The following is a 25667-nucleotide window of genomic DNA, read 5'->3' on the forward strand; positions in this document are numbered from 1 at the left end:
TCATCAGGCTTCAGCCCCAAGAGCTAAAATGTCTTAAAGCAGCCACTGAATCCAGATACCCTCATACTGCACACAGAGCTAAGTTAGATGACACAGTGGTTAAAAAACAACTTAATCAGGTTGCTAGCACAGATTTCACGGTTGCTGTATCTGGGCAGCTGTTCTAGCACAATTGGATTAGTGATCTATTCTGTCTCTCCACTCTCCCCATTTTAAAACAATGGATTGAGATTTGAACATGTAAATTTTTCATCCTCATCACTCTTCAGACCTTGTGAATGCAGAGTCATTTCAAGAGCTGTAGAAGGGGTTTGGTTTGCTTTTTTGTTTAGCGGATGTTTGTTTTGTTGTGGTGATAATCTTTTTTCCCCTCTTTGTTGTTAGCCAGAGATTGTGGTGTAAAGATAAATGGTGGACAAGGACCTTGTGTTTGGATATTTAAAATAAACAAAAAGAAAAGCCCAACAACAAACCAAACAAACTCAAAGCAGAATTGCAGTCGGCTAGCAATTCCTTCCTCTTACATGTGATATGGGAAAACATGTTTCTTCAAAATTATGTTGGTCATTTTACAATAGGTTTCAGCATGAATTTTAAGCATTTTTAAACACAAAGGTGCAGCTGGAAAACTGGGTGTTTTTTAGTTACGTTCTTCCAAAAGTGTTAATCAAAATCCCTGCAGAGATGTAAAATATAGCATCATGTTTTGTACCATCAAATAGTACAAAATGAAATTGGACTTGTATAATTGTAGAGATATATGCACATGAATAACTACTACTGCACTACTGACCTTGTGATCTCAAAGAACGCCAGTTTCTCTCAGGAGATTTTTAGACCTCTGAAATCATGTTTTCAGTCTGTAGACATTTCCTTAATATGTCCTTTAAAGAATGAAATTTATGTCTCATTACTGTTAAAATGATACCAACAAAGTCTTAGAATTTCTATCAAAAATGATGTGATGCCATATGCAAACTCACAGAATAAACAGAAAATTCTGTTTGTTTGCAATGAAACCAAGTTACCATATTAGGGTGAAAAAATTCAGAAGAGCATATTGATATATAAAAAATAAATGATCATACAGCCAGCATGCACATTTGATTTCTGGTACACGTGAGGTACTCCTGCTCTGACACAACAGGGAGTCTGAAAACCTTCCTGTATTTCACTGAGCAGGGCAAAATTCAGTAATTGCAAGGACAATTAAACATTAATCCTGCTTACCATGGCAGGTGACAGACTTGCCATCTGTTGAAGTCCTTAAAGTGAGGTTGGATATCTTTCTAAAATATATTTTTGGATATAGTTTTTGGAAAAACAAAACTAAAAAATCCCGAACATTTAATCCATACTTCAAAATTGTGGTCATCATATAGAGAGAAGGGGCTGATGGCACAAGGCAGTGACAGCAGCTTTGCCATTAGAGATGCTTGTTTGTGTCATGGTTTAACCCCAGCCAGCAGCCAAGCCTTGGGCAGCCACTCGCCCACTGCCCCACCAGCAGGACTGTGAAGAGAATCAAAAGGTAAAAGCTGGAAATCTCATGGGTTTAATAGGGAAAGCAAAGGCCACACATGCAAGCAGAGCAAAACAAGGAATTAATTCACTGCTTCGGTTAGGCAGGCTCAGTCATCTCCAAGAGAGCAAGACCCCATCAAGGGAAAGGTTACTTGGGAAGACAAACACTGGCACTCCAGATGTCCTCCCCCTTTCCTCTTTTTTCCCCCTCTTTCTATGCTGAGCATGATGTCATGTGGTCTGGAATGTCCCTGTGGTCACTTGGGGTCCCCTGTCCCAGCTGTGTCTCCCAGGCACCCCCAGCCCCCTCTCCAGTGTGGCCGTACAAGGAGCAGAAAGGGCCTTGGCTCAGTGCAAGCCCTGCTCAGCAAAAGCAAAACAGCTCTGAATTATCAACCTGTGTTCAGCACAAACCCACAACACAGCCCCCTACCAGCACTGTGCAGAAAAGTAACTCTACTCCAGCCAAAACCAGCACAGTGTCCCTTTCCATTCTGCCCCCAACACTTGTGAACTGGCTTTAAAATAATGTCGGAATCCTAACTTAGTTGGTCTTAGCTTTGGTATAGACTCCAGTTAGACCTCTGTTGGTTTTCATATCCTCCTTCAGCACAGGCGATAATTCTCTGGGCATACAGCTCTTACATATTGTCTTAGCTATTATCTTGAGAATCAGGGCTGTGATGCTTGCTATTGTGACATTCTGCTTAAGGGATATGTAAGAATTTTTAGGATCAAAATGATTTGAGGAAAAAAAGTTTTTGATCATGACACAGGAAGTGTAGGTGACAATTAAATTCGGCATCATTAAGGCAAACTACATCAACTCCCAAAAGCATTTAGTAGTGGTTGTTTCACACGAGTAATTAATATTTCTTGCCAATACTACTTTAAAATGCCAACTACTGCTGCTGTTTGCATGTATCAGAGTGTACACAGATGGACATAGAGCATCCAACTCCTGCTTTCTGAAGCAGGAAAGAAGGTAACAAACAAAGAACATTTTCTTTTCTGAGGTATGCAAACAAATGAGTCTATAGCTAATATAATAACACATGACTGAAGTGCTGGTGCAAAGCATGCCATGCAGTATGGATGAACCCGAGTGGGCTGTATAAACCTCAAAGCAATAAACAGGCTACAAAATACATGTGGGTAGAGAGGAGAAAATGGAAAATATAGGAGACATAGGGAGGTGGCTCCATTATCAGCTGCAGGATACATATGATGTTGCACATGGGAACAGTAAGGAAGGACTGCAAAATATGGATCTGAATAGATTCACGTCAGTCCTTAGTAGTCCCACAAAATGCCATCATAGACTCTCATGGCTGTGACAGGGTTTTAGTAATTAGCAGGTGATCCATTAAGTTATGAAAAATAAAATTTGGTCTCAAAAGCCTCTATTGTAGATTTCTCTGTCCTTCATTTATATGAAACTAAAGATTGCTTCACACTACAAAGCACAATAAACAATTCAAAGTATAACACTTCATTTATCTAAAGACTACCAAAGTCACCCCAATTAGAAAAGAAAAATAAAAAAGTAAATCCTTTCTTGAAGAACCTATTTTAACAAAATTTTATGAAAATCCAGGCCTGGCTCATCTGCAAGCCAAAATTCTAGACAAATCACAACATTTAATGCCTTCCTTGGGCACATGCTCTGACCCAGCACCTCATCTTCTGTATTAATCTCATTGTGAGAAATGTATATTTAAAATGCCAACTCATTTTTATTTGAAATGTCACATTTTGTCATCTCTCCTAGCTGCTCTTCTGTCTGTCTGCAGAATAGTCTCATTTTTTGAGAAAATTCTCACTTCCTTAAATGCAATGACAAGATGAATTTACTACAGCCAAAAGCATTTTTGATGCTTATTCAAAGTCCAAAGTTTGGGTAGCTTTATTCATACCATAGCCTACTGACTTGTAATGTTAGTGAAATAGATAAATTCACAACAAGTCTTTCCACTGCAAGCCATTATAAACCACACACTGGTAGGCATACAAATACTACATTACTTTAATGCAACTGTAACTACTTAAATTGTTTTACCTTCTTCCTAAGAACATACAATTGGGTCTGACAGCAAAGGTAAAAATTTCTACTAATTTTAAATAGTAGTGTAACAATGAAATGGCATCTCTGCTCCAAAACTTTTTATGTCCATTTCACACTAATCACTCAAAACTAAGAATACTATTTAAGTAAAACTATGTAGGAAAGATGAAAAATAGTAGTAGAAATCAACGGGTATGCTCCATTTAAAAAAAAAAAAAAAAGACATATGATCACTTTTTGGTAAAATGTAGGTCACCTATGGTTGCTATAGTAACCACTGCTGAACTATTGCTCTACAGATGACCACTGCCTATGGCTGCTTTCTTTGCTAGCAGTCATACCTCAATTAAAATAAGAAAGAGTTTGGAACTGGCATTAGTTTAGTTGCAAACAAAACTCCTGCTTAAACATTTTCAAAAGCATGTCCTAGCATCTTTGTTTAAATAAAATACTCAGATAACCAGCTGACAACACACAAAATCTACTTTTCAATACTAAGAAATCTGTTCTTTGTCTGTATCTAAAGCCTGGAGTTTCCAAAATGGAGAGAAACAACTTTACAAGAAGTTGCAAATACAAAAAATATTTATACAGAGCAATTCACTAAACATCAGTAACTCAGAAATTCAACAAGCACTAACATTAAGCTTCACAGCAAGTCCTATGACAGTGTATTCAGTACCTTCACTCCAAGTGGGGGTTAATGGCTTGGCACATTATTATTTTGCACACAAGCACCCAGTGAAAACGAATCATGTAACAAGGCTGGAGCCACGGATAATAACAGTTGAAGCCTCACTTGGGATGAAGTCATTGAGTCTTCAATCACTTTGATGGTGAAACTCCCTTTCTCACCACTATTACTCTGGGGCATACATAGTTGATGATGAATTCATTAAAATACAAAAGACTCCACATTACAAAAAGAGTCTTAATTGGCTTTGATAGTGAACTGGGAAATAACAGGACAAGCCAATGTCCTTGATAACTGCTAACTGGTTTTCCCCTTCAGAACAGTCATATCACTATTACATAAGTTCAGACTAAATGAGCTGCTTATCTTCTCTCCATTTTTTGTTTAGTTTTTCTGGGTTTTTTTTTTTGTTTGGTTGGTTTGTTTTTTTTCTTTTTGGTTGGTAGGATTTTGGTTTTGTTTTTGTTTTTTTTTTTTTTAGGGTTTTTTTGCTACAGGTGTTATAAAAACTCTGAAATATAAACTTTTGAGGACTGGATTCTGCCCATATGCCTTAATGCTATTAGCACAATAAATACATTGTGGTAGGGTAGCATCAGTAGTCATACAGTAACACCAAAAATGCTACATATTTAGTGAACAAAATACTGATGATCAATATTGTTGAATACCATCTGTGAAGAATCACATCCCCTCACTTCCTTTAAATTCTCGAAAGCTTAAAACAGACAGATGAACAGGTAGATGAACACAAGACACCACAGCAAGACTGCTGGGAAGCCAAATAGACAAACCCCCACAGAACAGAGACAGCTCATGAAAGCTTTAGAATCAAACAATTAATGTAACTGTTTTCAAGTCACTGAATTGGCAAATTCAAAAAAGAAATCATAGCTTGTTTATAGTCTCCTAACTGCATCACTACAGTATTTTGTAGGAGGGAGAGGATTGATACTCAATTTCTCTATATTCCTGTAAGGATCAGGACCTTAAATACACCTTCACACTCAGTGCACACCAGGGGACTGCCCTGAGCGCCAGGTAAGACTAAAACACACATGGGAGATGGGGCTGGTGTACAGAGGAAGAAGAAATGAAGAAGTCAATTCAGTCTCCAGCAAGCAGAATACTTTCCTTTTTCCCTAATGTTTCAATCAAAGTTCTTGAAATCTTTGCCCATGGGTCAGTAATTTCCATGGATTCATTTCTCCCTGCAGTTTATAAGACAGCAACTACATGCATTTACTGTAAGTGGTTGCTGTCTTATACTGGAGAAAATCAGTCTGTATTTTCTGTATACAGATACAAGCTTTCATCTTAAGGAGGTCCAGGTCCCCAGTAGAGTCAAAAGTCCTAGTACAATACAGATGATATAAGAAAAATAAGAATGTAAAACTCGACCACTGAAGGCTGGTAAGACTGCAAATAGAGATAAAATACAGTTGCATCTTTCTTGTAAGCATTAGAATGGTTTCATTATGAAGCACCAAGATAAAATAATAAGTTCATCTGCTCGTTAACTCTGCTTTGCAAGCAGAACTGCTAGTCTATTAAAAAAAAAAAACACAAAAAGACCAACCAAGCCAAACCCCAGAGAAGGCTGTTCCCAGTTCACTGCTAGAGGCTTAAGCTCAGCATGTTCATACAAACAACAGCTGTATCAACTGATAGAGAAAAAACCTTTGAGCTGGCACAAGCCCCTGGAAGGAGCTTCCTTTAGAAGATTCACTACCAACAGTATCAGTGCCGTTACGTTGGAGTTAACTCCCCTCAGTCATCCCGACTGCTAAATTAGTGCTTGGCTAAATCAGAGCAAAGAACAGAGGAGCAATGTTCAGTAAGGAGAAAACACTGCACAATGGCACCTGTATTGATGTATTGTATTGATGGTGCTACAGCCTGAAATTAGTTATGAAGGTCACTGTAATGGACAATCACAGAATGGTTTGGTTTGGAAGGGGTCCTAAAGACCATCTAGTTCCAACCTCCCACCTCCAGGCAGGGATGCCACCCATGAGGATGATGTTGCTCAGGGTCTCCCCCATCCAACCTGGTCAATAAGACAACATAGTCTGTCAAAAGCATGGAATCTAACTTGGCTTTAAATTTCAAAACATCTTTAAAACCAACTTTACACAGACTGGTAGGAAACATTGTAAACTAGTATGAAGTGAAGAATATGTACTGATCATGGCGCTAGATGAGAGAGGATATCACAATAATCTTTCTGAGGCTTCATTTGCTTTGTAAGAGCACATAAAGCAATTCAAAGAAAGCTGCTGAAGGCCACTGGGACTCTCACTAGGAATAAAAGTGAGCATTAGGATACAGCAGTCAGGAGAAAGCAAGCATGAAACTTTTTTCAGACAAAAATGAATCTATTCATAGTTATAAACTGGTAACAGAAAAATCCATTTTCCCCTTCTTTGTGATTTGATTCACCAGTTCTTTCCCTACAGAAGCTAGTGTAATGGTATCAGGCCACCCACAGCTTTCACTGGTATCCAAATGTGGTCATAATGCTTCTTTGTACCTGAAAAAAGGGACAGCTACTTTTAGTACCCAAGACATCTTCAGGCTTTTTTACCCTTAGAAACACATTTTAAAAGTCTGATCTTATTTGACAAAGACCATGGAGCAAGTCTTCACTAAAATAAAACTCACCTACTGCCCAGTCTTATCATTTCTCCAGAGAAGGATTTTATCTGAGACTAGCTCAAGCTAGAAGTTAGTTGAAAAGAAAAACTTCTGATATAATTTGAAAATCTGTGAACTTAGGCATGTTCATCCCTTTTTGTTGAAAAAGCCATGGTCATCATGATTTTGCATTTCTAAAATTTCATGCATCACCGGTGAGAGAAAAAAGAAACTTCGTATTCTTTGACTTTATAAATGAGACTATAAAGTTATTAAAATTGTTTTGCATATTGTAATAGCATCTAGAGACAGCAACTGCTATAAAAAGTCTAAAACCATATGCTAAGATATGATCTGGTATAATTTTAATTCTGTAGAACAAATCAAGTACAATATCTAACCATCATGTTTAATTTTTATCCAATCTCACAGACAATATTGATCAGCAAATAGAATCCCTTACATTGTGTTAGCATCATTCTGAACTAAGAATTGCTGGCAAAAGATGGTTCCAGACCCGCTGACAGTGCACACTCCTGAATACAGACCAGACCTCATACATATGTTCTGAGTGCAAGGTGCTTTTCTCTAATAAATGCAGCACAGATACAGATGTGCTGTAGAATCAGAATCAACTCTTCCCAGTAATTTTCTAATTTTTTTTTGAAATATGCTCATATACATCAGTGTAGTGAAAGAGTATGAGTCACTTTCAATGACTAAGAATTTACAAACTCCTGGAGCATTAAATTCCTTTGATCTTTATAAGCTGGCTTGTTCTCATTCTGTTCATTAGCCCCCCCTCCTTTTCCCAGTTTTGAGCCAGCCAATCTGTAGCCCTTTCTGCAAGCTGACATATTTACCAAGTAAAATCTGTTACCACTGCTTTCCTGCTCTTACTGAAAAACACCCTGTTGCTTGTCAAGCTCCTCATCTTGGGGAACCTCCTTCTCTCTTTTCCTTCACATATGACATAGTCCACAAGCTCTCTTCCCACCCTGATGAGCTCTTTATTAACTCCTCTCTGTATTTCCCCAATGATCACAAACTGTTCACCTGTGCATTCTGTTAATCTCTTTTTTTTTTTCACTCCCATCTAATGTAATTTCATCATTAGTTCCCAAGTTCCGTTTTGCTGATGACTCACAAAAATTGCCTAAGAATCTCAGAATATAATCCAGTTGTGTTGCTTTGAACCATGTCTTGACAAGTACCTTTCTTTAAGGGTTAACCTGGGAATGTCAATACCTACATGATTTTAAAAATAAGAATGTCTTAAATTGTAAGCATAAATTATCATTAATTTTCCAGATAATTATTTGGCAACTGTAACAGGGTTATTTTCTCATCTGTTCTGTTTGAAAAATTAGTGTATGTGGAGCCTGCCACAAACAGGTATCCACATTGAGACAGCAATTTAATTTCAATGCTGATTAGTGAAAAGCATCTTGATATTTTCACTCTACACCTTTGATGGAAAAATACCTTACAGGTCCAAAAAATCCTTTAGTGCTTGATTCTTTACCAATCAAAAAATCACAGTTGTCATAGAAACTGTAAAAACTGAAGTCAGTCATGACATAAAAACAGAGCAATGGAAAATGTCTGCAGGCTCAGGTTTTTGTGCTGGAGATATTTCTATGAATTTAACCAGGGAGTCAACAAGTTTCCCAAATCTAACAAAGAATATTATAACAATAGGTGTTATTATTGTTTTTAATTATCTGTTCAGAGTCTGGAAAGTAATAGCATTTAACACTCCTGCTTTACACACTGGCTACATTAACAGCAAACAGACTCTTCTCAAACCACTCAATGCAAGCTTATCCTGTAAGGGGATTGAATTTCTCTGATCACACATCTTAGATAGCCTGGAGGGGCTTTTGGTCAATGTTCTCAGCATTCCTGAGATCCCATTTTTGGTATTTTTAAGCTGACACAAACCACTTTAATAACCTGTGTTGCCATTAGTTTCTGTCTCTTAAAAATGCTGTTCAGAAAAAGACTTCTATCTGCAGACCTCTGCCCCACACAAGATAGTTCAGCTCCATTCCAAAAATTATCTCGGGCTTTTTCCCTATGACATGAAATTCTGTAAAATATAACTCTACTCCTGACTAAGACAGGCTACAAGAGTCTTCCCCTCTCCATAACCAAGAGCTAAATCATAGACCAACTTCAATTCCAGGGTTCTTCCTGCCTTTTATTGGAACCACTTGACACTTCATAATTACTCAGTGACAGGGCTGCCTTACTGCAAATACTTGCCCTTCAAGCAGAGATCACCCTGCTGAAAAGAAAATAGTCATAATACACAGGAATATTACTGGACTGGCCTCACTGTAGGTGAGCAAACTGATTAGCTGAACTACAAGTAACACAAAAAGCAGCAATGTGGAAGTACTCTGATCTTAAAATAACCATCTCAGAAGCCTTGAATTAAGTCTTATGGAGAAATTTAAGGGGGTTCTTTCTTTTTCAGCTGGTTTCCTCTGACATATTGTCCCTCTGAACCTTTAATTTATTCTTTCAAGATAACTAGGTACACAAATTTTGAACAGAGAGCAAACAGGTATTTGGATTCCCTATGTTTTCCTAGAATTGCCTTAAATAAACTCTGTTTTATCATGGTAGCATCTAGGAGTTTCCAGACCTGCTAAACAACTTCAGAGGCTCACACCACACCCCCATTCCCACCCTGCTTAAGGATTACATTTAATGGTAGGGTGAGCATAGTTGGCGTGTAACATGCTTCAGCAGCCTACTGAAGTTTAACTGACACATACACAAAGAAACTTTCCAACTGCACCTAAGATAAAGTTTGAGACAGCAAAATTTGCCTGTTAACTTCACTACCGGTGAGTTCAGGAATTAAAACCAAAGTGAAATCCTGATTCCAGTAAAATAACCAGCAAACAACCCGTGAGTGAAATAATAAACTTTTTTACAAGGAACAAAGAAAAAACACAATTCAAATCTCGTTAAAAAGAACAGCATGACTTATTTTTTACTGCATTATACTTCAGGATTCTTAGTAGAAGAGTACCCAATTCACACAAACCCATAAACCTCAGTGGGAGAGACAAATATATTTCTTCTGTTACCATAGCTGGGACCCCAGTCAAAAATATGTATAAAACCCTGTAGCTTCTCTCTCTTCAGTTCTACGGCATTCTGTCACAGAATTAACATTTAAAATATCACTCACGGCTTCTGTATGTTATTAGCACAATTAGTGCACGTGTGCATACATATGTACACAAGCACATGTACACATGTGTCACTTAAAAAGCACATACACAATTATGCTTTTCTCACACTATAAACACACACACACGTGTACACATGCATGCAGACTTCTATCTTTAATTCTGAAAACAGCACATTCATTTCCACAGATGCCGCTGAGGAAAAGAAAATCAAGATAGGGCTGCTATAATCATTTAATTGATTTGGATATGCACAACATTTATTTTTGTATAGGACAGGCTACCACAGGAAAATAAATAAAAATATAATTGTATAATATTGAGTATTAGTTATTAAGAACAGCCTTAATCTACATGCAGCTTATAAAATACTGTTACAACATTCTACTATCACAAAGACTTACTCTGTACTGACAGGGTTTACTGGAATTCATGACATAATATAGGATTTTTAAGATTGCTTTTGTGTGTTTCAGCAGTCCCTCAGAGAAGAAATGAATCTGCATATGTATTGATAAATAAGAGTGGGAAGAATTTATATGAATATTTTTAGATTTTTTTGAACAGCAGAATGGCTTTCGGCACACAGTATGAGACAAGACTTCATGGAGTATGTGTAACTGAATAAACACATTACTTCATGAGGTGGGCTGAGGGGGTAAGAATTTTACACTGAACTCAGATGAGGTTAGAGCAAACATCTTACATATTCTAAAAGCCTCCTGTTTTATATATAGTATATAGTAGTGAGAAGAGAATTGTCTGAAATAGCAAGGTGTGTTTTCTTGTTTTGCTCCATAATCAAACATTATGCAACCCAATCCTACAGTTTTCTCACAGAAAAAAAAAATCTTTATTTGCAAATATTCTTACTGGTTTCCATTTTACATCTAGAGATTTTTGACTGTCAATAAATTTGGCATTTGGGTTTTACAGAAGCTGATGACTAATAGAAAATAACCACAACAGGGGACAGGAATCTGAAAACCAGTACTATCAGAATCTGGTTGTAAAGATATGTGTTCTAATAGAACATGAGAAATTCCAGAGACTCTGAAAAATCTTAAGTAAGTAGCAATGTGTTACAGTGCTCTTTCCAATAAACCCATTCTTCCTATGTAAAACTGTACTGTAACTATATTATAAATAATCTCTCAGGCAGAATTACAATTTTGTTCCTCTGTTTATCCCTGTAATGAGTGAAAGAAAATGACTGAAAGCTGTATGGCTGCACTGGCTTAGGTGGCAGGATGACTGATCAGATTCTATCACAGACTGTGTGCACCCCTCCCAACTCTGAACACACAATGCCAAGCAGAGGCACTGACCTCCAAAGTAGTTACTGCCAATATTCCCCCTGCTCCCAAATCATCACCCAAAATGGAAGACATTCTCCTATATACTTAAAACATGTCATACTAACTAGATGTGAATGATAAAGCACAAACATGGAATTTCCTCTGAAACTCACTCTGACATAAAAATTTTCACAGGAACAATTACCAGAGGAAATAGTTATTTTTTCAAAAATAAGTACTTCCTCACAGTGCCAGCATTTAAATGTAATAAAACAGATAAAATACCTCAAACAGAAAGCAGAAAGCTTTCACTGTATTTCTAACATGAAATAATATTTCTAAAATGAACCTTTCTCACCTTGTATAAGACACAGTATCATCATGCCTTACACACCCCTTTAGTACTTACGAGTAAAATGATTAGAAGCAGATGGATGGACATTACTTCCACTGTCAGCACTTTCACTGCTAGAAACATCATCATCTGATTCCCACACACATGAACAGGGTGAGGTTCCACCAACTTCTTCAAACTTCCTCTTTAAAATTCCACTCATTGCTGCGATGCTGTCACCATGCACCTGCAACAGAAACAGAGGCAATGAGGCACTGAAACATGCACCTACTGTGCAGGTCTGCCAATTCATTTATCATTAAAGAGTTCACCTATCAGTCAGATAATACCACCTGAAGCTAAATGGCTGCTTAACTAAGAGTTTTAAACAAATTTTACGAGAAGGAATCAAAAAACCTACAACCTATCATCAGTATATTTATCATCTCACTGACTTTAAGACAGAAGGCAAATGCTACCTGTATTCTACCAATGCAGACAATTCCATAGCCAATCTCATATATAAACATATATATTCATCTATTCAGCAAATTTAGGTCAAGCATAATACTCCAGCGTAATTCATCAAAAATGGACCTTTACATAACAATTAAAAACTTTCTTGGCACCAAGAAACATTATGTTACATTTTATTACAAAAATTGTTTTGTAATAAATATAGTTCAGAAAAAAACTCATTCTTTCTTTTGATTTATTTTAAAGGTCTGATTTATGTAATTCTCAGTACTAACAAATGCCTGAAATTGCAATTAAATTTGAGAGCTGTATAAGACACTTCACCTCTTTCCAGGCCAGGCCCTGCGTAAACAGTTCTGGCTCATTTTGCCATTTTCATTTACTCAGAAGATTCTTGCCTAGAATTTTTGAAATTCAGATATGAGTGAGTATTGGCACACAAGTAGATTATTTCCATTCACACAAGCATCAAAGGACTGGGTCCATCCTTAAGAACCTGACTTTCTAATCACATTGCCCAACAAAGCCAGAGTCATGTTGAACATTCCTTATTGCTTCCCTTTCATATATAACAGTTGATCTTTGTATCTCCATTTATGCAACACTAAGCAGAAAAAGATCAATATATTTTTAAAGCAATTTTTAGATAATTTTAACATATCTGATAGAAACCATTTTTCTCTATCTTTAATTTAAAAATTGGTTACTATCATATTCATTACTGATTAATTCCTACTGCAGACTGAAAATTAATTCTAAGATCTCAAGTTAAAAGTTACAGATAATATCTACTCTCTGACTATGCTAATCAGTGAAATGCTGCTGTAAATAGCTGGGGGTAAAAGGCTGATGTTTGATGCTTTTAAGCTTTTAGTATCAAAAATTCTCATCTGATGCCACTTGCCTTCAGCTTGTTAAGCTGCCAATTCAATTCATTTTATAACATAGTTATTTTTTCCAGTAAGCTTCACTCTACCTTTTTGGATGTGTCTAATTTAGAGAAAAGATTTCAGTATAGATGTGGAATCCTGACATAATGCTAAGAACGGATGCTGCATAGGATGATCTTCAGCACCAAACTTTGCATGCAGAGCACGTTAAAAATTAAATAACAAATATATTAGGGTTTCATACAGTCAGTCACACAGATGGATTTAAATACATATGCTCACCATGATGTTCTCAGCTTGTTTTACTATTTATGAAAAAAAATGTTTTCCTGAAACGGATTTCTTCAGGCTAAATGCATGACTCAAACAGAAGTTGCTTAGATCTCAACCTTTGCCCTTTTGTCCAAAAATGAATTACTATAAACTGCAAAGAAAGCACTTTTATTCTGAGGACATGGAAAGGAGAATTTAGCATCACTTTGCAATAACCTTTGCAAAAATGTAAGAATGCATTTTTATGAACCAACCTCTAATGAAAACACATTTACAAAAAAGAAAAAATAGAGATAAAAGAACCGAACATACAAACACTGAAACCCCACAATTATAAAGAATCACCCTCCAAGTACAGGTTTAAAAACAACTCCTCTGAATTGTCCCCCATATCCTCACTATATCTCTTGCCAACCACCTTTTTCCATTGTCTCCTGCAGTGCTTACAGCACTGAAATTGTGAAATCACCATTATTTCCATGGCAACAGCCTGCAATATCAAATCCACAGGATTATAGCTTGACTGTAGAAGAGGGTAAAGAAGCAGCTGGAGTGTGAGAAAGAAAATGCTTACATTCAAACATCTCAGTGAAGAGAGTGAGAAATGAGCTGACAAAGAGTTTACCGTACACGCGAGACCTAAGTCAAATCCACGTGTGCACCCACTGAAATTGTGGCTACAGGAGTCGTGAAGTTCCAGGCCCAAAGAACATAAGTCATGACTGCACTGCAAGGCAAACCTAGTATCTGTGATCATCATGAGTGTGCAGCCAGTCAGAGAGCAAGAACTCATTTCATAGCCTGAGATGACTTCCAGACAAAAGCCCTTTTGTCAGACACTGTCTCCCACCAGTAAAAGCACACAGCAACTGGATGACTAAATGGCATCTTGTGCATCAGTAAAGTCGCTGCACACAGTGAGAATGTCAACAGCCACAACTGTTCCCAAGAAGGAGGAACAAATGTTCTTTACACCAAAGGATTTTGAATTTGCCTGGTTTTAGCATAGTCTACATTTGCAGCAAGTGCCACAATCTGGTAGCAGCAAAGCCATTTCCATAAGATAATCTGTATAATGAACCATAACAAATGGGTCTTAGGATTCCTGAAAATGACATAGGTTAGCTCTACATGACTAGCTGATCAAGACAAAGATACAGAGATACTGCAGAACCTGAGTTATCACCACAAGACAAAGAAGGCATAGCTAGCCATTACATATATTCAGTGTGACTGTTGCCTGATTTTTGTTCTGAATCTCTTCCAGGAAGATTACTGACAAGGTTGTTTGACAAAGTAGTTGTGATCAAATTTAGGTGTTGCCGCTTTCTTGAGATCTGTTGATTCTAATCTCTCTGTAATCAAGTCTTCCCAGGAATATGTTACATGGGGGAAAGGAGACACTTCCATTACTCAAGAGCTTGGCTACCACAGAGAGAGATTAAAGAGTGTCTAAAGCTGTTTGTACGCACTATGTACCAGCAGGAGATCCCTTCAGAATAACATCTGTATAAACAGATGCTGCTCCATAAGCCAATATACTTCAGGAAAAAGCACATCTGCACAGTAGTGCAAAGGCATGTTCCATCTGATAGCCTTATTTACACAGGCATCCTGCAGTACCTGAGCAAGATCCACATCTCCAGGAACTAGGACATAATAAGCACGAGACACACAACTGAATGCTGTTTATGAAAGTGTGTGATATATCCCAGTGGAAGACACGGATATATGCCAGAGACCATCAGGAATAAGCAACAGTCAAACTTCTAACAGCAGTGAGGCCACAAAGTTAGTCATATCACTGAAAGCTTCCTAAGTGCACAATCGGGGAACCAGGACAGAGAAGTCAACTGAGTTTTTCTTTGTCCTGTACTATAACTACAATTGAATAGGTAAATTCAGATTTTGGCAAATCAACTGAAGCAACTGCAGTCACAAAGAAATCCAGATCCAATCTCATTTGAACAGAAGACCCTAGAGGTATGTCTTATGGTACCAGGCACCAAAGACTTACACAAGTCTAATTTTCAATACATGAATGGAAAGCAAAACTATAAATAAATCCCATAACTGATAGGAGGAATCATAAGGGTAATGTCACTAAGGAGTAATACAATTTTGCTACCACAAGTCACTTAGGGTATGTGAGACTACTATTATATAGGATGAGAATACTCTTAAATACACAGAAGTACTTCAGTAATACGTATATTATGAAAAGAAGTGAGCAAATGCATATATGTATAGAATGCAGTACACTGAAGTCCATATCTGACTATAGGAACCAAACAGCAGCGCATGACTAAGAAAAACAAATGGATGGTCAATCAATATTCTTGGACTTCCACTAAGGCACCAGTGAGGTTCAGCCTTCAGAGTCTGAAATATAACTGTCAGCTGCAAGTAAAGAGATCTGCTATATGATACTTACCCATTTGGTTAAAAAGTATGGAATTAGAAAGGTTTCAATTAGAAACAAACCTTTCTAGATGACTGCTAAACAGCTGTCTAGTAGCTACAGTTGATTTGGAGCAGCATCCTTCCAATTCACACAACTGAGGAACAAGCAGACATTGGAATCTTTCCTGTTTGTAGATATATCCTTCACAACAAAAAAATCCTTGCACAGCGATGTGTAATATCATCCTCTGCCATCCTTCTCACCGTACTTGTGTGGCATTAGTCCAGACCAAGGCAAAACAAAGTGGAAACAGAGGAAACAGTACTAAAGCAAGGAAAATAAGCTAACACATTGCTATGAGCTCTAGGTCAAACACCAATTGCCTAACACAGTTAAGGACTCTTCAAGAAAGTGACAACTTGACACAGCAGAAGCATGTGATGGCTATGGGCTGTGAGAAGGATGTATCTCTCCTAAACACCCCCATCCATTTTCTCCTCCTTCACTTCCTAGTTTTCCTCCACACTAATGAAACTACTCCTACAATGAGATCATGTAGCCAGTTCTCTAGCTGCAGGTATGCTGACTGGCGAAGCAAGTCCTCCAAGCTCCATAGCAACAGGCTTTGCCTTCCTACGACGCCAGATACCTGGCAGGCACCCGATATTTAAAAAATTCAGAGGCAATATGTTATTACTAGAAGATAAAAATTCCATGTAAATGTGGGAGATATATTTCACACTGTCACAGTACTATCTGGAACCTACAAAGTAAAATAATATAAAAAGCCTGGCTCGTTTGACTTTCTTTAGTACCTAAAAAAGCTAGAAATTTTAGAGGAACTTGGTTAACAACCTCATTGCAGAAGACCTTTAGATATCTTCTTTAGATAGCAGGTATCCCCAAATCCCAGTGAAAGGCCTAAAAAGAGTGATGTCAGAATTACTGAGTGAGTGGACAGGTGACAGTGCATTCATTACCTGTGCTCCCAGGAGAAAATTTTTCTTATGATACTGTGGTAACATATGCTGCCAAACTCGTTCTAGAAAACCTAACATAAGTTGCCATATCCTCAGTGTCTCACTGACACCCACGGACAGTTTGTATACTGGGCATGATATTCTATGCTATAGAATATCCCTTTGGCCAGTCTTGATCAGCTGCCCTGGCCACGCCCCCCAAGCTCCTTGTGAAGCTCCTCACTGGCAGAGGGTAAGACACCAAGAAGTTCTTGACTTGCAGCAAGCACCACTTAGCAGCAACCAAATCAACAGTGTGTTGTCAATATCATTTTCATACTGAATCTGAGAAACACAGCACTGACCCTGCTACTAAGAAGAAAATTAACTCTGTCCCAGGCAAAACCAGGACAAGTTGCAAAGACAAATCCAACAATTTTTTCATCCTAGCCAAAATTTTCAAATAAATGTTTTGCAAAACTTAGTGCTATAGTATACAGCTCATACAACATCATCTTGGACACTGAATTAGTATGGAGCATACCTGTGAAGAAATAAACATCAAGCATGTACCATATGCAGTAACTATTAAAAAAAGATATGAAATAATAAAATAGAACCCTATTCAAATTATATCTCCTCATGATTTCAAGAAAAGCCTCGCTATAGAAATCAGTTATTGACTAAAGCTATGGAAAAATCAAGAGGAAAAATAGCTCAAGAACACACTGGTATTTGGAGTGGAAGGGGCTGGGGAACAGGGTATAAGAAATCCAACTACTTATTTCTTTGGTTTATTTATGAAACCTTATTCTCTACTAATTTCCTGTTGAGACCTGATTACATTTCATGATACAATCTACCTGAATAAAAATTGTTATCTGAAAATAAAACCAAAAATAAACATCAAAGGTGGGCATTAAATAAATAACTGTCCTATGTGTCACACTGCATTTTCCTTGTCTCAAATGTATCAACTGAAAGTACAGAGAAATTTAAAGTCTGTAGCAGCAATACAGATTCACTTTTGAACATAAAACACTTCTATGCAAATGACTACAAACTGAACTGGAGAATGCAGAAAACAGATGTTACACATAAAACATTACTGCAAAGTACTCATCACAAACAACTCCCACTCACTAGCCAGTCAGCAAGTACTATAACATTCTAGGGAGACTAGGCAAATAATTTCACAGTCAAATCACGAATATATATGCTCACAAGTCAAGATGTTTGGGTTATTTGTTGTGATTAATACTCTTTTTGAATTTAAGTCTTTTTCTTAGCCTGCAAATCTTCATTTTTTAAAAGACATTTTTCTTACCTGCTACATAAATGTCAGCAGCAGAGATGGTTGTGAACTAATCAAGGTGGTTGCCTGGCTCCATACAATGCACTGAATTATTCTGCTCTTTGTGTAACTGACAGTTTTAAATTTGGGAGGGGTAGTCAAACCCAAAAGCACCTACAGTGACATCATCATTCACACAAAGAACATTACTTGCTTGTGAAAATGACGATTCATGTTAGGAACTGCATTAATGCAGACAAAAAACCATTTGCATGAATGCTTGCAAACAGTGAACAACAGAGGTACATGAACATGAATCAAACAGCTGTTCAGAATTCAAATTAATGTTTGCAATACATGTTTTGCTGTATTTGGCAGCTCTAATCATAAGCACCAGTTGCCAGAGGTAGGCTCTGGTAGTTTCAGTACTACAATCTGTAAAATTTACAAACACATAGCCAGCTAATTCCACTTAAGAGACTACACTGTATAGGTACAGGGAATACCATTAGTATAATCTTACTCATAAATTTTTGCTTACAGCAGCGATCAACTTACACAAATGTAAAATAGGTAAAGTCTTTCTCTCCTCGTTTGCTTCAGCCTAGCTAAATCCACAGCGCCAAGTAAATCCTGCAGGATAAGACTGCACAATTCAACCTAGGGAATGTGTTCTGGCATTGCAAGCCAAATCCTGCCAAGTCTGCTCTTTGCAGCGTATCTATACCATCACTTTACAGTACTCTTGATTTCACACTTGAGTACTAATCCACTAATCTTCTAGACTGCCTACACATTGTTGCACACTCTAACACATGCCACCTAGCTACATTGGCAATGAATTTAAAATGCAGAAACTATGCTGACATATGCTTACCTCTTGCATCTACAAGCGGTACAGATGCTAATAGCCCTGGCTCCTTTAGTCTTCCAAAAGATCTCACATGGTCCTACATGAACCAAGCATGTAAATATCCCCCTCTTCATCACTCAACACAAGAATCCCGCATACAGCAGCAGCAGTGAAATGACCTTTAATTCTTAGCTACATCAACTGATGTCAACAGTTGAATGAAATGCTTGTATAACTCAGGCAACAGAAGAAAATTCTATGCTAGTTTTCTTAAATTTTCTCTCAGCATGCTCCCCAGAGAACAAAGTAAAATGAGTAAGAGGCAGTATTAATTCAACCAGGAAGCCGGGACCTTAGCATTCAGGTCTCCAGCAATGAAGGTGCAACCTGGCAGAAAGGGATTCAGAGGAATTCAGCAAGAGGGCCTTCCTGTCAGTATGAGATTTGTCCGCAAAAGCTGTTTGAGCTTGTATTTCATTTATAACAATTTTCTAAGCTTGCTACACCAAGCTTTCCTTCCCAGAGGAAAACAGGAGATTTGGGAGAAAGACATCCTGAAGCTGGGTCACAAATTCAGGTTCATAATGCCTAACCTCCATATAAGTCATCTAGGACACTATTAGCAGCACCTGTCAAAGTCTTTCCATAGTCTTCAGGTAACACTACTGAAGACCTGGTATTGGACACTTCTCTTCTAAGTTTTGAGTTTTCATGATGGAATTTCACCAATTAAAATCCCTTCACTAAAAACTCTCTGCAGAAGATCTTCGTTTACCCTTTTTAAAGAAAAAAGAAATTACTACCTGTATCCCAGAAGAAATTTTCAAGTTTGTATGGATGCTCCCAGAAAAGGCTTACTACTATTGGCATTGACTGCATTGCTGGGCTGCCTGCAGCAAAGGTCTGGCCAGGAGAAGTCACAACTCTTTCTAAAACTGAAATGTGAAAATAGAAAAACACTGCTACAACAGTAGTGAGTCCTACTGACTTCTAAAGACCTGACTTCTAACAAAGAGTTTAAGAGCAGAGTGAGCATGTGGGTGATGAGAAGAACTGGCCTGTCTGTTATCTGGACTACCAACACATCTTTACTGCACCTCTTTACAAAAGGACATACAACACTTGGCTTGCTTAGCACCTTCCCAGCAACAGGAATGAGGTTCTGAGACTGGCAGCAGTGTATTTGGCACAGCAGCTTCGCATCATGCTGCTTCCAGCTGCAAGAATAGCAGCAGGTTTCAGCTCCGTAATAAAGACTAGAATGCTATCAACTTCCTGAGTGCTGGAAATAAGTGGCATTTAATATAAATTTTGCCCAGTTTAGCCCATGTAATAATACTAATTGACTCACTGCATCACCTTTTCATACTATTTCAGTGCTGATTTTCCATGCTGTTCTTTCATGAACATCAATCTTGCGCCCCGCCTGCAGAGGAACTGCACAACACGGCAGGGAATCTTGTGTATCTCCTGTCAAAGTACAGCATGGCCATGACTGGTACATGCCAGAGGGGCCTTCTCACCTGTCCAGCCCCAGTACACATCAGTCAGCTCCCTGTTACATGCTGCATTAGCACACAGCCTGGCTGTTCCTTCACCACTGCCATCAAAGCCACTAGAGAGGGAGCATGAATTCAACAGCTCTCCTCTTCTGCCCCATTCTCTGCATCTTGACACAGGGGGTAGCCATTCTCTACTCTGAAATATGTATTGTTTAACAGCTTTTCAAAAATCCAACCAACCAAAACAAAACAAACTCACAAAAACACTCAACGTGTCCAAATTCAGAACATCTGAACTCCAAGAGCAGCAGCATGAACTTGTAATGCAAAACCATACTGCAGCATATTTGCAAAACTTGCTCTGAACTAGGTGTTCCTCTTTTTTCTTCTAAAAATATAGGAACCGACTCTTCCAGTTTAACTGTTTAAGTACTGAGGGATGTGTGCACATGTCCAAGTGGTGACAGGGAAGCGTAGATGCAAATTTTAGGTAAAATATTTCATACCTTGTTCTGGCCACAATTTTTGACAAGAATAGAACTACTTCTATGTGACAAGATAAAAAAAAAAGGACTAACTTTAGGAGATTACAGTTTAGAAGCAAGACAAGTGGGTATTTTGGAGGTTTTCTGCAGAGTGGCAAATGTAAGATTGCCTTCACCTTGTGGTCTGGTATTAACTGTACAGCACAGAATTCTCTTCACATATGAACGAGCAATGCTGAAAATCTCTGGAAAAATCTAGCCTGGCAGAATTCTCAGCTCATCTGTTTGCAACTTGCTATAAAAAAAGCCAAAGAAACCAGAAAAAAAAAAATCCCACTGTACTTCCTCCATGTTATCATCACTATCTTTCACAACGTTGACATCACAGGCAATATGCAACAAACTTTCGCATTACTATTTTTACCAGATGAGAACTTCCACTTCTATATCCAAAACCCAAAGGATTCAAACTGGCACAGCTTGGCTACCACTATAAAATGCATAGATGTACTTCTAGCACTGGATCACACTTTTATTTCCTCAAGTAATGTTTAGATTACTTATTATCTCCAAAGAATTTAAATTACATACACAGGAAAAGGAGGTTTAAAATTAAAGCAACTCAGGTTTGTCCGCCTCAGCTGAAAACAAATTTTTCTCAAGAAGACTCACAGAAAAGTTTCAATAATCCATTTAATTATCTGCTTTCTCAATATGCTGACAGTCTCATATAGAATGAAAGATAGCTCTTTCATTATATATCTTATATATTATATTTCATTGTATATCTTCATATATCTTTTCCTCTCATTTGTTTTTCTGGGTTAAGAACTGTCTGGATGGATGGGCCCAGAGAGTGATGGCCAGTGGTGCTGCATCCAGCTGGTGTCCGTCATGAGTGGTGTCCCTCAGGGATCAGTGTTGGGCCCAGCCCTGTTTAATGTCTTTACTGATGATCTTGATGAGGGGATTGAATCTACCATGAGCAAATTTCCAAAGTTAGGTCAGGGTGTCGATCTGGTGGAGGGTAGGAAAGCCCTGCAGACGGACCTGGACAGGCTGGATTGATGGGTGAAACCAGGGGTATGAGGTACAACACGACCAACTGCTGGGTCCTACAAACTGGCCACAACAGCCCCATGCAGTGCTACAGGCTGGGGCAGAGTGGCTGGAAAGTGGCCCAGTGGGAAAGGGCTTGGGGGTGCTGGTAGACAGTGGCTCAGGGAGCTGGGGGTGTTTAGCCTGGAGAAGGCTCAGAGGGACCCTCCAGCCTGCAACTCGCTGGAAGGAGGGTGTAGCCCAGTAAAGGTCGGTCTCTTCCCCAGGCAACCAGCAACAGAACAAGAGGTCACAGTCTTAACCTGTGCACAGGAGGTTTAAGCTGGACATAAGGAAGAATTTCTTCACAGAAAAGGTGATTAGATATTGGAAAGGACTGCCCAGGGAGGTGTTTAAGGAAAGACTGCACTTGACACTTAGTGCCATGGTCTAGTTAACATGGTGGTGTTTGGTCATAGGTTGGATTCAATGATCTCAGAGATCTTTTCCAATCTAATTGATTCTGTGATTTCAAGTAACCAAAAGCAATTATTCAACTTTCACTTTAACTGACTTGTGGTACTTGTGATGTCAGTTAAAAATGGATTTTAGTATTAACTTGCAGAGGATTCATTATTTTTGTGTCACAATACCTTGTAATATTTTAATGTTATCTTTAAGATACTTCATAACAGAAAAAATGCCCTCTTCAATGATGAAAAATGAATCAGCATATTGACTAACATATGCTACCAGAAATCATATATATACCAACAAAATAAAAGAATATAAGAGGTATATTTAGGCCACTATGAAAATGTTTGTCATTTGTGCTGTTTTCTAGGCACAAGCAGGAAGTCATCCAATGGGAAAGAGGCAGAAACAGAAAAAAACTGGTATTTTTCATTTATATTGAACACCAGCTAACAACAAAACAAGTTATGATATGTGGAAGGAATAAATAATGAAGAACTGGATGAAAAAAAGTAGTATGATAGAATAACCCAGGTTGGAAGGGACCCACAAGGATCACTGAGTCCAGCTGCTGCAGGTAGTGGTTACACATTCTTAACTAAAAATAATTAATTCTTTAAAAGATTCAATTGCTTAGCCATGCTAAGTAATTAAATGCTATTTCTCTCTTGTAACAAGTTTTTTAGTGATATAGGTTTTGGCTTTTGCTTAAGGAAATTTAATATTTTACTTTAAATGGTTTGCATGATATTTCAGTCACCTACACATACAACTGATAAGGAAGCATTCGCTAATATAATAAATAAAAGAAAAAATTCTTTCATTTGCAGGTTGTTAACTTACAAAGTCAGTGCTTAAGCACATTTTCTATCATAGACTTCCCTGGGAATAAGCCTGTATCTTCAAATATTATACAACAACTTACCTGCATCACCACCAACTAATTTTTTAACCAACTTTCTACCTGTTTTACAATTCTTCATCTAGTCTACCTCCCCCTCATATGCTCCCTTCTCAGCAGGGTCTCCAACCAAGGCTAATGAGCTTATCTCATTTCCACTGAGCTGGTCAATGCTGGCAGCAGCTGACAGTGAATGCTGGACAGAAAATGTGAATCTGTAGTTCACGCAGAATACCTGAATCATTAGAGAACTTTAAAACTAATGACAGCACAGTAGTTTTATTCAGTATTTTTCATGCTGTCATTATTAAGTAGTAGATATTTTTAGCCACCAAAAGCCAAATCCATCTGCAGCAGCAGCGTTTCCAAGGAGACAGAATAATTTAAACACATGTGGAACTACATCTCTGTTTTCATCAACTACTCTGTTACTGGAGCACTTCTGAGTCAGATTTCTCATTTGATGAGGGGAAAGTGATTTGAATACATGGTCTTGAGCCTGTAATTTAACAGTTGAGCTTATGCTTTCAGATACATATCCATTACCTACAAATAACAAATGTTAGGATACAACTCCACTATTTTTCAGTCAATGTTATTTACCAGTGATTACTTTCCAATATAACAAAAAAAACCCAAACAAACAAAAGATACAGTCTTTCAGAATAACTTTTTTTAATCACTGACATTCACTGCAAATTACTGATTTTTTTAGCAAACATACCAGGTTCCATTTTCTGAAGAAATAGCTAGGAGGAAAGGACACCACTCCCGATGGTGAGGTACATAATAAGTAGACAGTGGACAAAGCTTCTTCCAGTCCTTTTTAGCACTCATAAGAGTCCTATTGGCTAGCTCCAGTTTGTCTTTATGGCACAAATTTTTAGTAATTTTAGGTCTGCTTTAAGGGAATTCTCTCAGGGAATACAACAAAAATGGATTCATGCATTTACTGATTTTAATCTCTGAAATCTATTAAAACTAAATTCCACCATTTTAGCTTTATAAGTATATATATACACTCAAATCAGTTATAATCACAATTTATTTACATCAATTAATATTTTTGATTCAAACCAGCAAAACAGGGTCCTGTATAACAATTATTTCCTACATGTAAAATGTAGAGGTAAGTTAATAGAGAGCTGACTCATTGAAATCCTTGCCCCAGTGAGGCGAGTATCAAAATATCCTATTGTTTCAGTGGGGCCAGGACTTTTGCCTTTAGTCCTATATTCTCATATAATGTGACTTGATAAACCAATCTACTTTCTGTACAGAGCAATTTATTTGCTGCTTGCCATCTCCAGACTGAGTGAACTAACAGCTGCTGCTAACACAAACTCTGCAGAAGCAAGCTATTTCAACAATTTATTAAAACTCATCTGTAAATGCTGTAGGTACTACAAGATGTATCTGTCTCAGACATAGTCATATGCATCTTTTTTCCTTTATAACAAAGATAATTTTATACCTGAGTTATCAACCATATTCATTCCAAATCTAAACATAATGCAAAAAATCTAACAAAATCCCTTTCAGTAGTACTGAGGAGCCATTCTTACTGTTTGTTCACCACTAAATAAGACAGTTTCAAAAGCAGTTCATTTTTCTATCCAAACTCAAAGAAAGCATTTTTAGATCTTCCAGCACTCTCTTCCTGTTGGGAGCATACACTGTACGCTCACAAGCATACAGTGAGTGTTTCCATCACACAAAATGACCTCTCTTCCTACAGCTTACTGAGCAACTTCGGCATCAATGAGAAGCAATGCGTATCCTGTCACATGAGAAAGCTGCCAGCATCAGGCATGCCTATGATTTCACTGTTTATGGATCTCACATCCGTTGAAACCTCCAAGGCAGGAGAAATAATAATGGGAAAAGCTGCTTCAGAGTCATTGTGAGGAACAAGCAAGATGCTTGCACACGCATTTTTATATCCAAGAAATGTTGTGGCAAGGATCAAGAATAGCTATTCGTAATAGGAATATTTTTCACCCTTACCTGTAAATCCGGTTTCTGTGTTTCAGCTCTGTCAGTGCAGAATGAAAGGTTTACTCCCCCTTTTTCCGTCCATCAGACAGCAGCCATCCAATAACTGAAGTCATCCTGGCATCCTCTGGAACATGCTCTCTCCCTTATTTCCCACTCCCCACCCCCATCTGCATGCTAGCAAAATGGGAAAACAGCAAGAAGAAAACAACAAAAAAGCACATCTAAAAACCAGCTTTAATAAGCTACTTAGTAGTCAGTGAGGACACTCAGTACTAAAAGGTAATGACAAAATGTAAAGACAAGAAAAAAAAAAGTCTATTAATAAGCCTTCAGCTTCACTACTGAATAGGAATTCTCC

The 25667-nt window shown here is 37.9% G+C and overlaps 1 protein-coding gene across 2 annotated transcripts in view; it reads right to left on the bottom strand.

The window, feature by feature from the left end:
- CSRNP3 (cysteine and serine rich nuclear protein 3) overlaps positions 1-25378 on the bottom strand; it is an 81356-nt gene extending 55978 nt beyond the window's left edge. The window contains exons 1-2 of one of the 2 annotated variants that reach the window (XM_053947916.1): positions 25319-25378; positions 11837-12008 (exon numbers count right to left, since the gene is read on the bottom strand). In XM_053947916.1, the coding sequence (XP_053803891.1) occupies positions 11837-11984 (148 nt within the window). In that variant the 5' untranslated portion in view covers positions 11985-12008; positions 25319-25378. The remainder of the gene's footprint in view (positions 1-11836; positions 12009-25318) is intronic. The other variant, XM_053947914.1, reaches the window with a different exon arrangement.
- Between the last annotated feature and the right edge of the window lie 289 nt (positions 25379-25667).

Source organism: Vidua chalybeata, chromosome 7 (genome assembly GCF_026979565.1).
Source record: "Vidua chalybeata isolate OUT-0048 chromosome 7, bVidCha1 merged haplotype, whole genome shotgun sequence".
Taxonomy (NCBI): domain Eukaryota; kingdom Metazoa; phylum Chordata; class Aves; order Passeriformes; family Viduidae; genus Vidua; species Vidua chalybeata.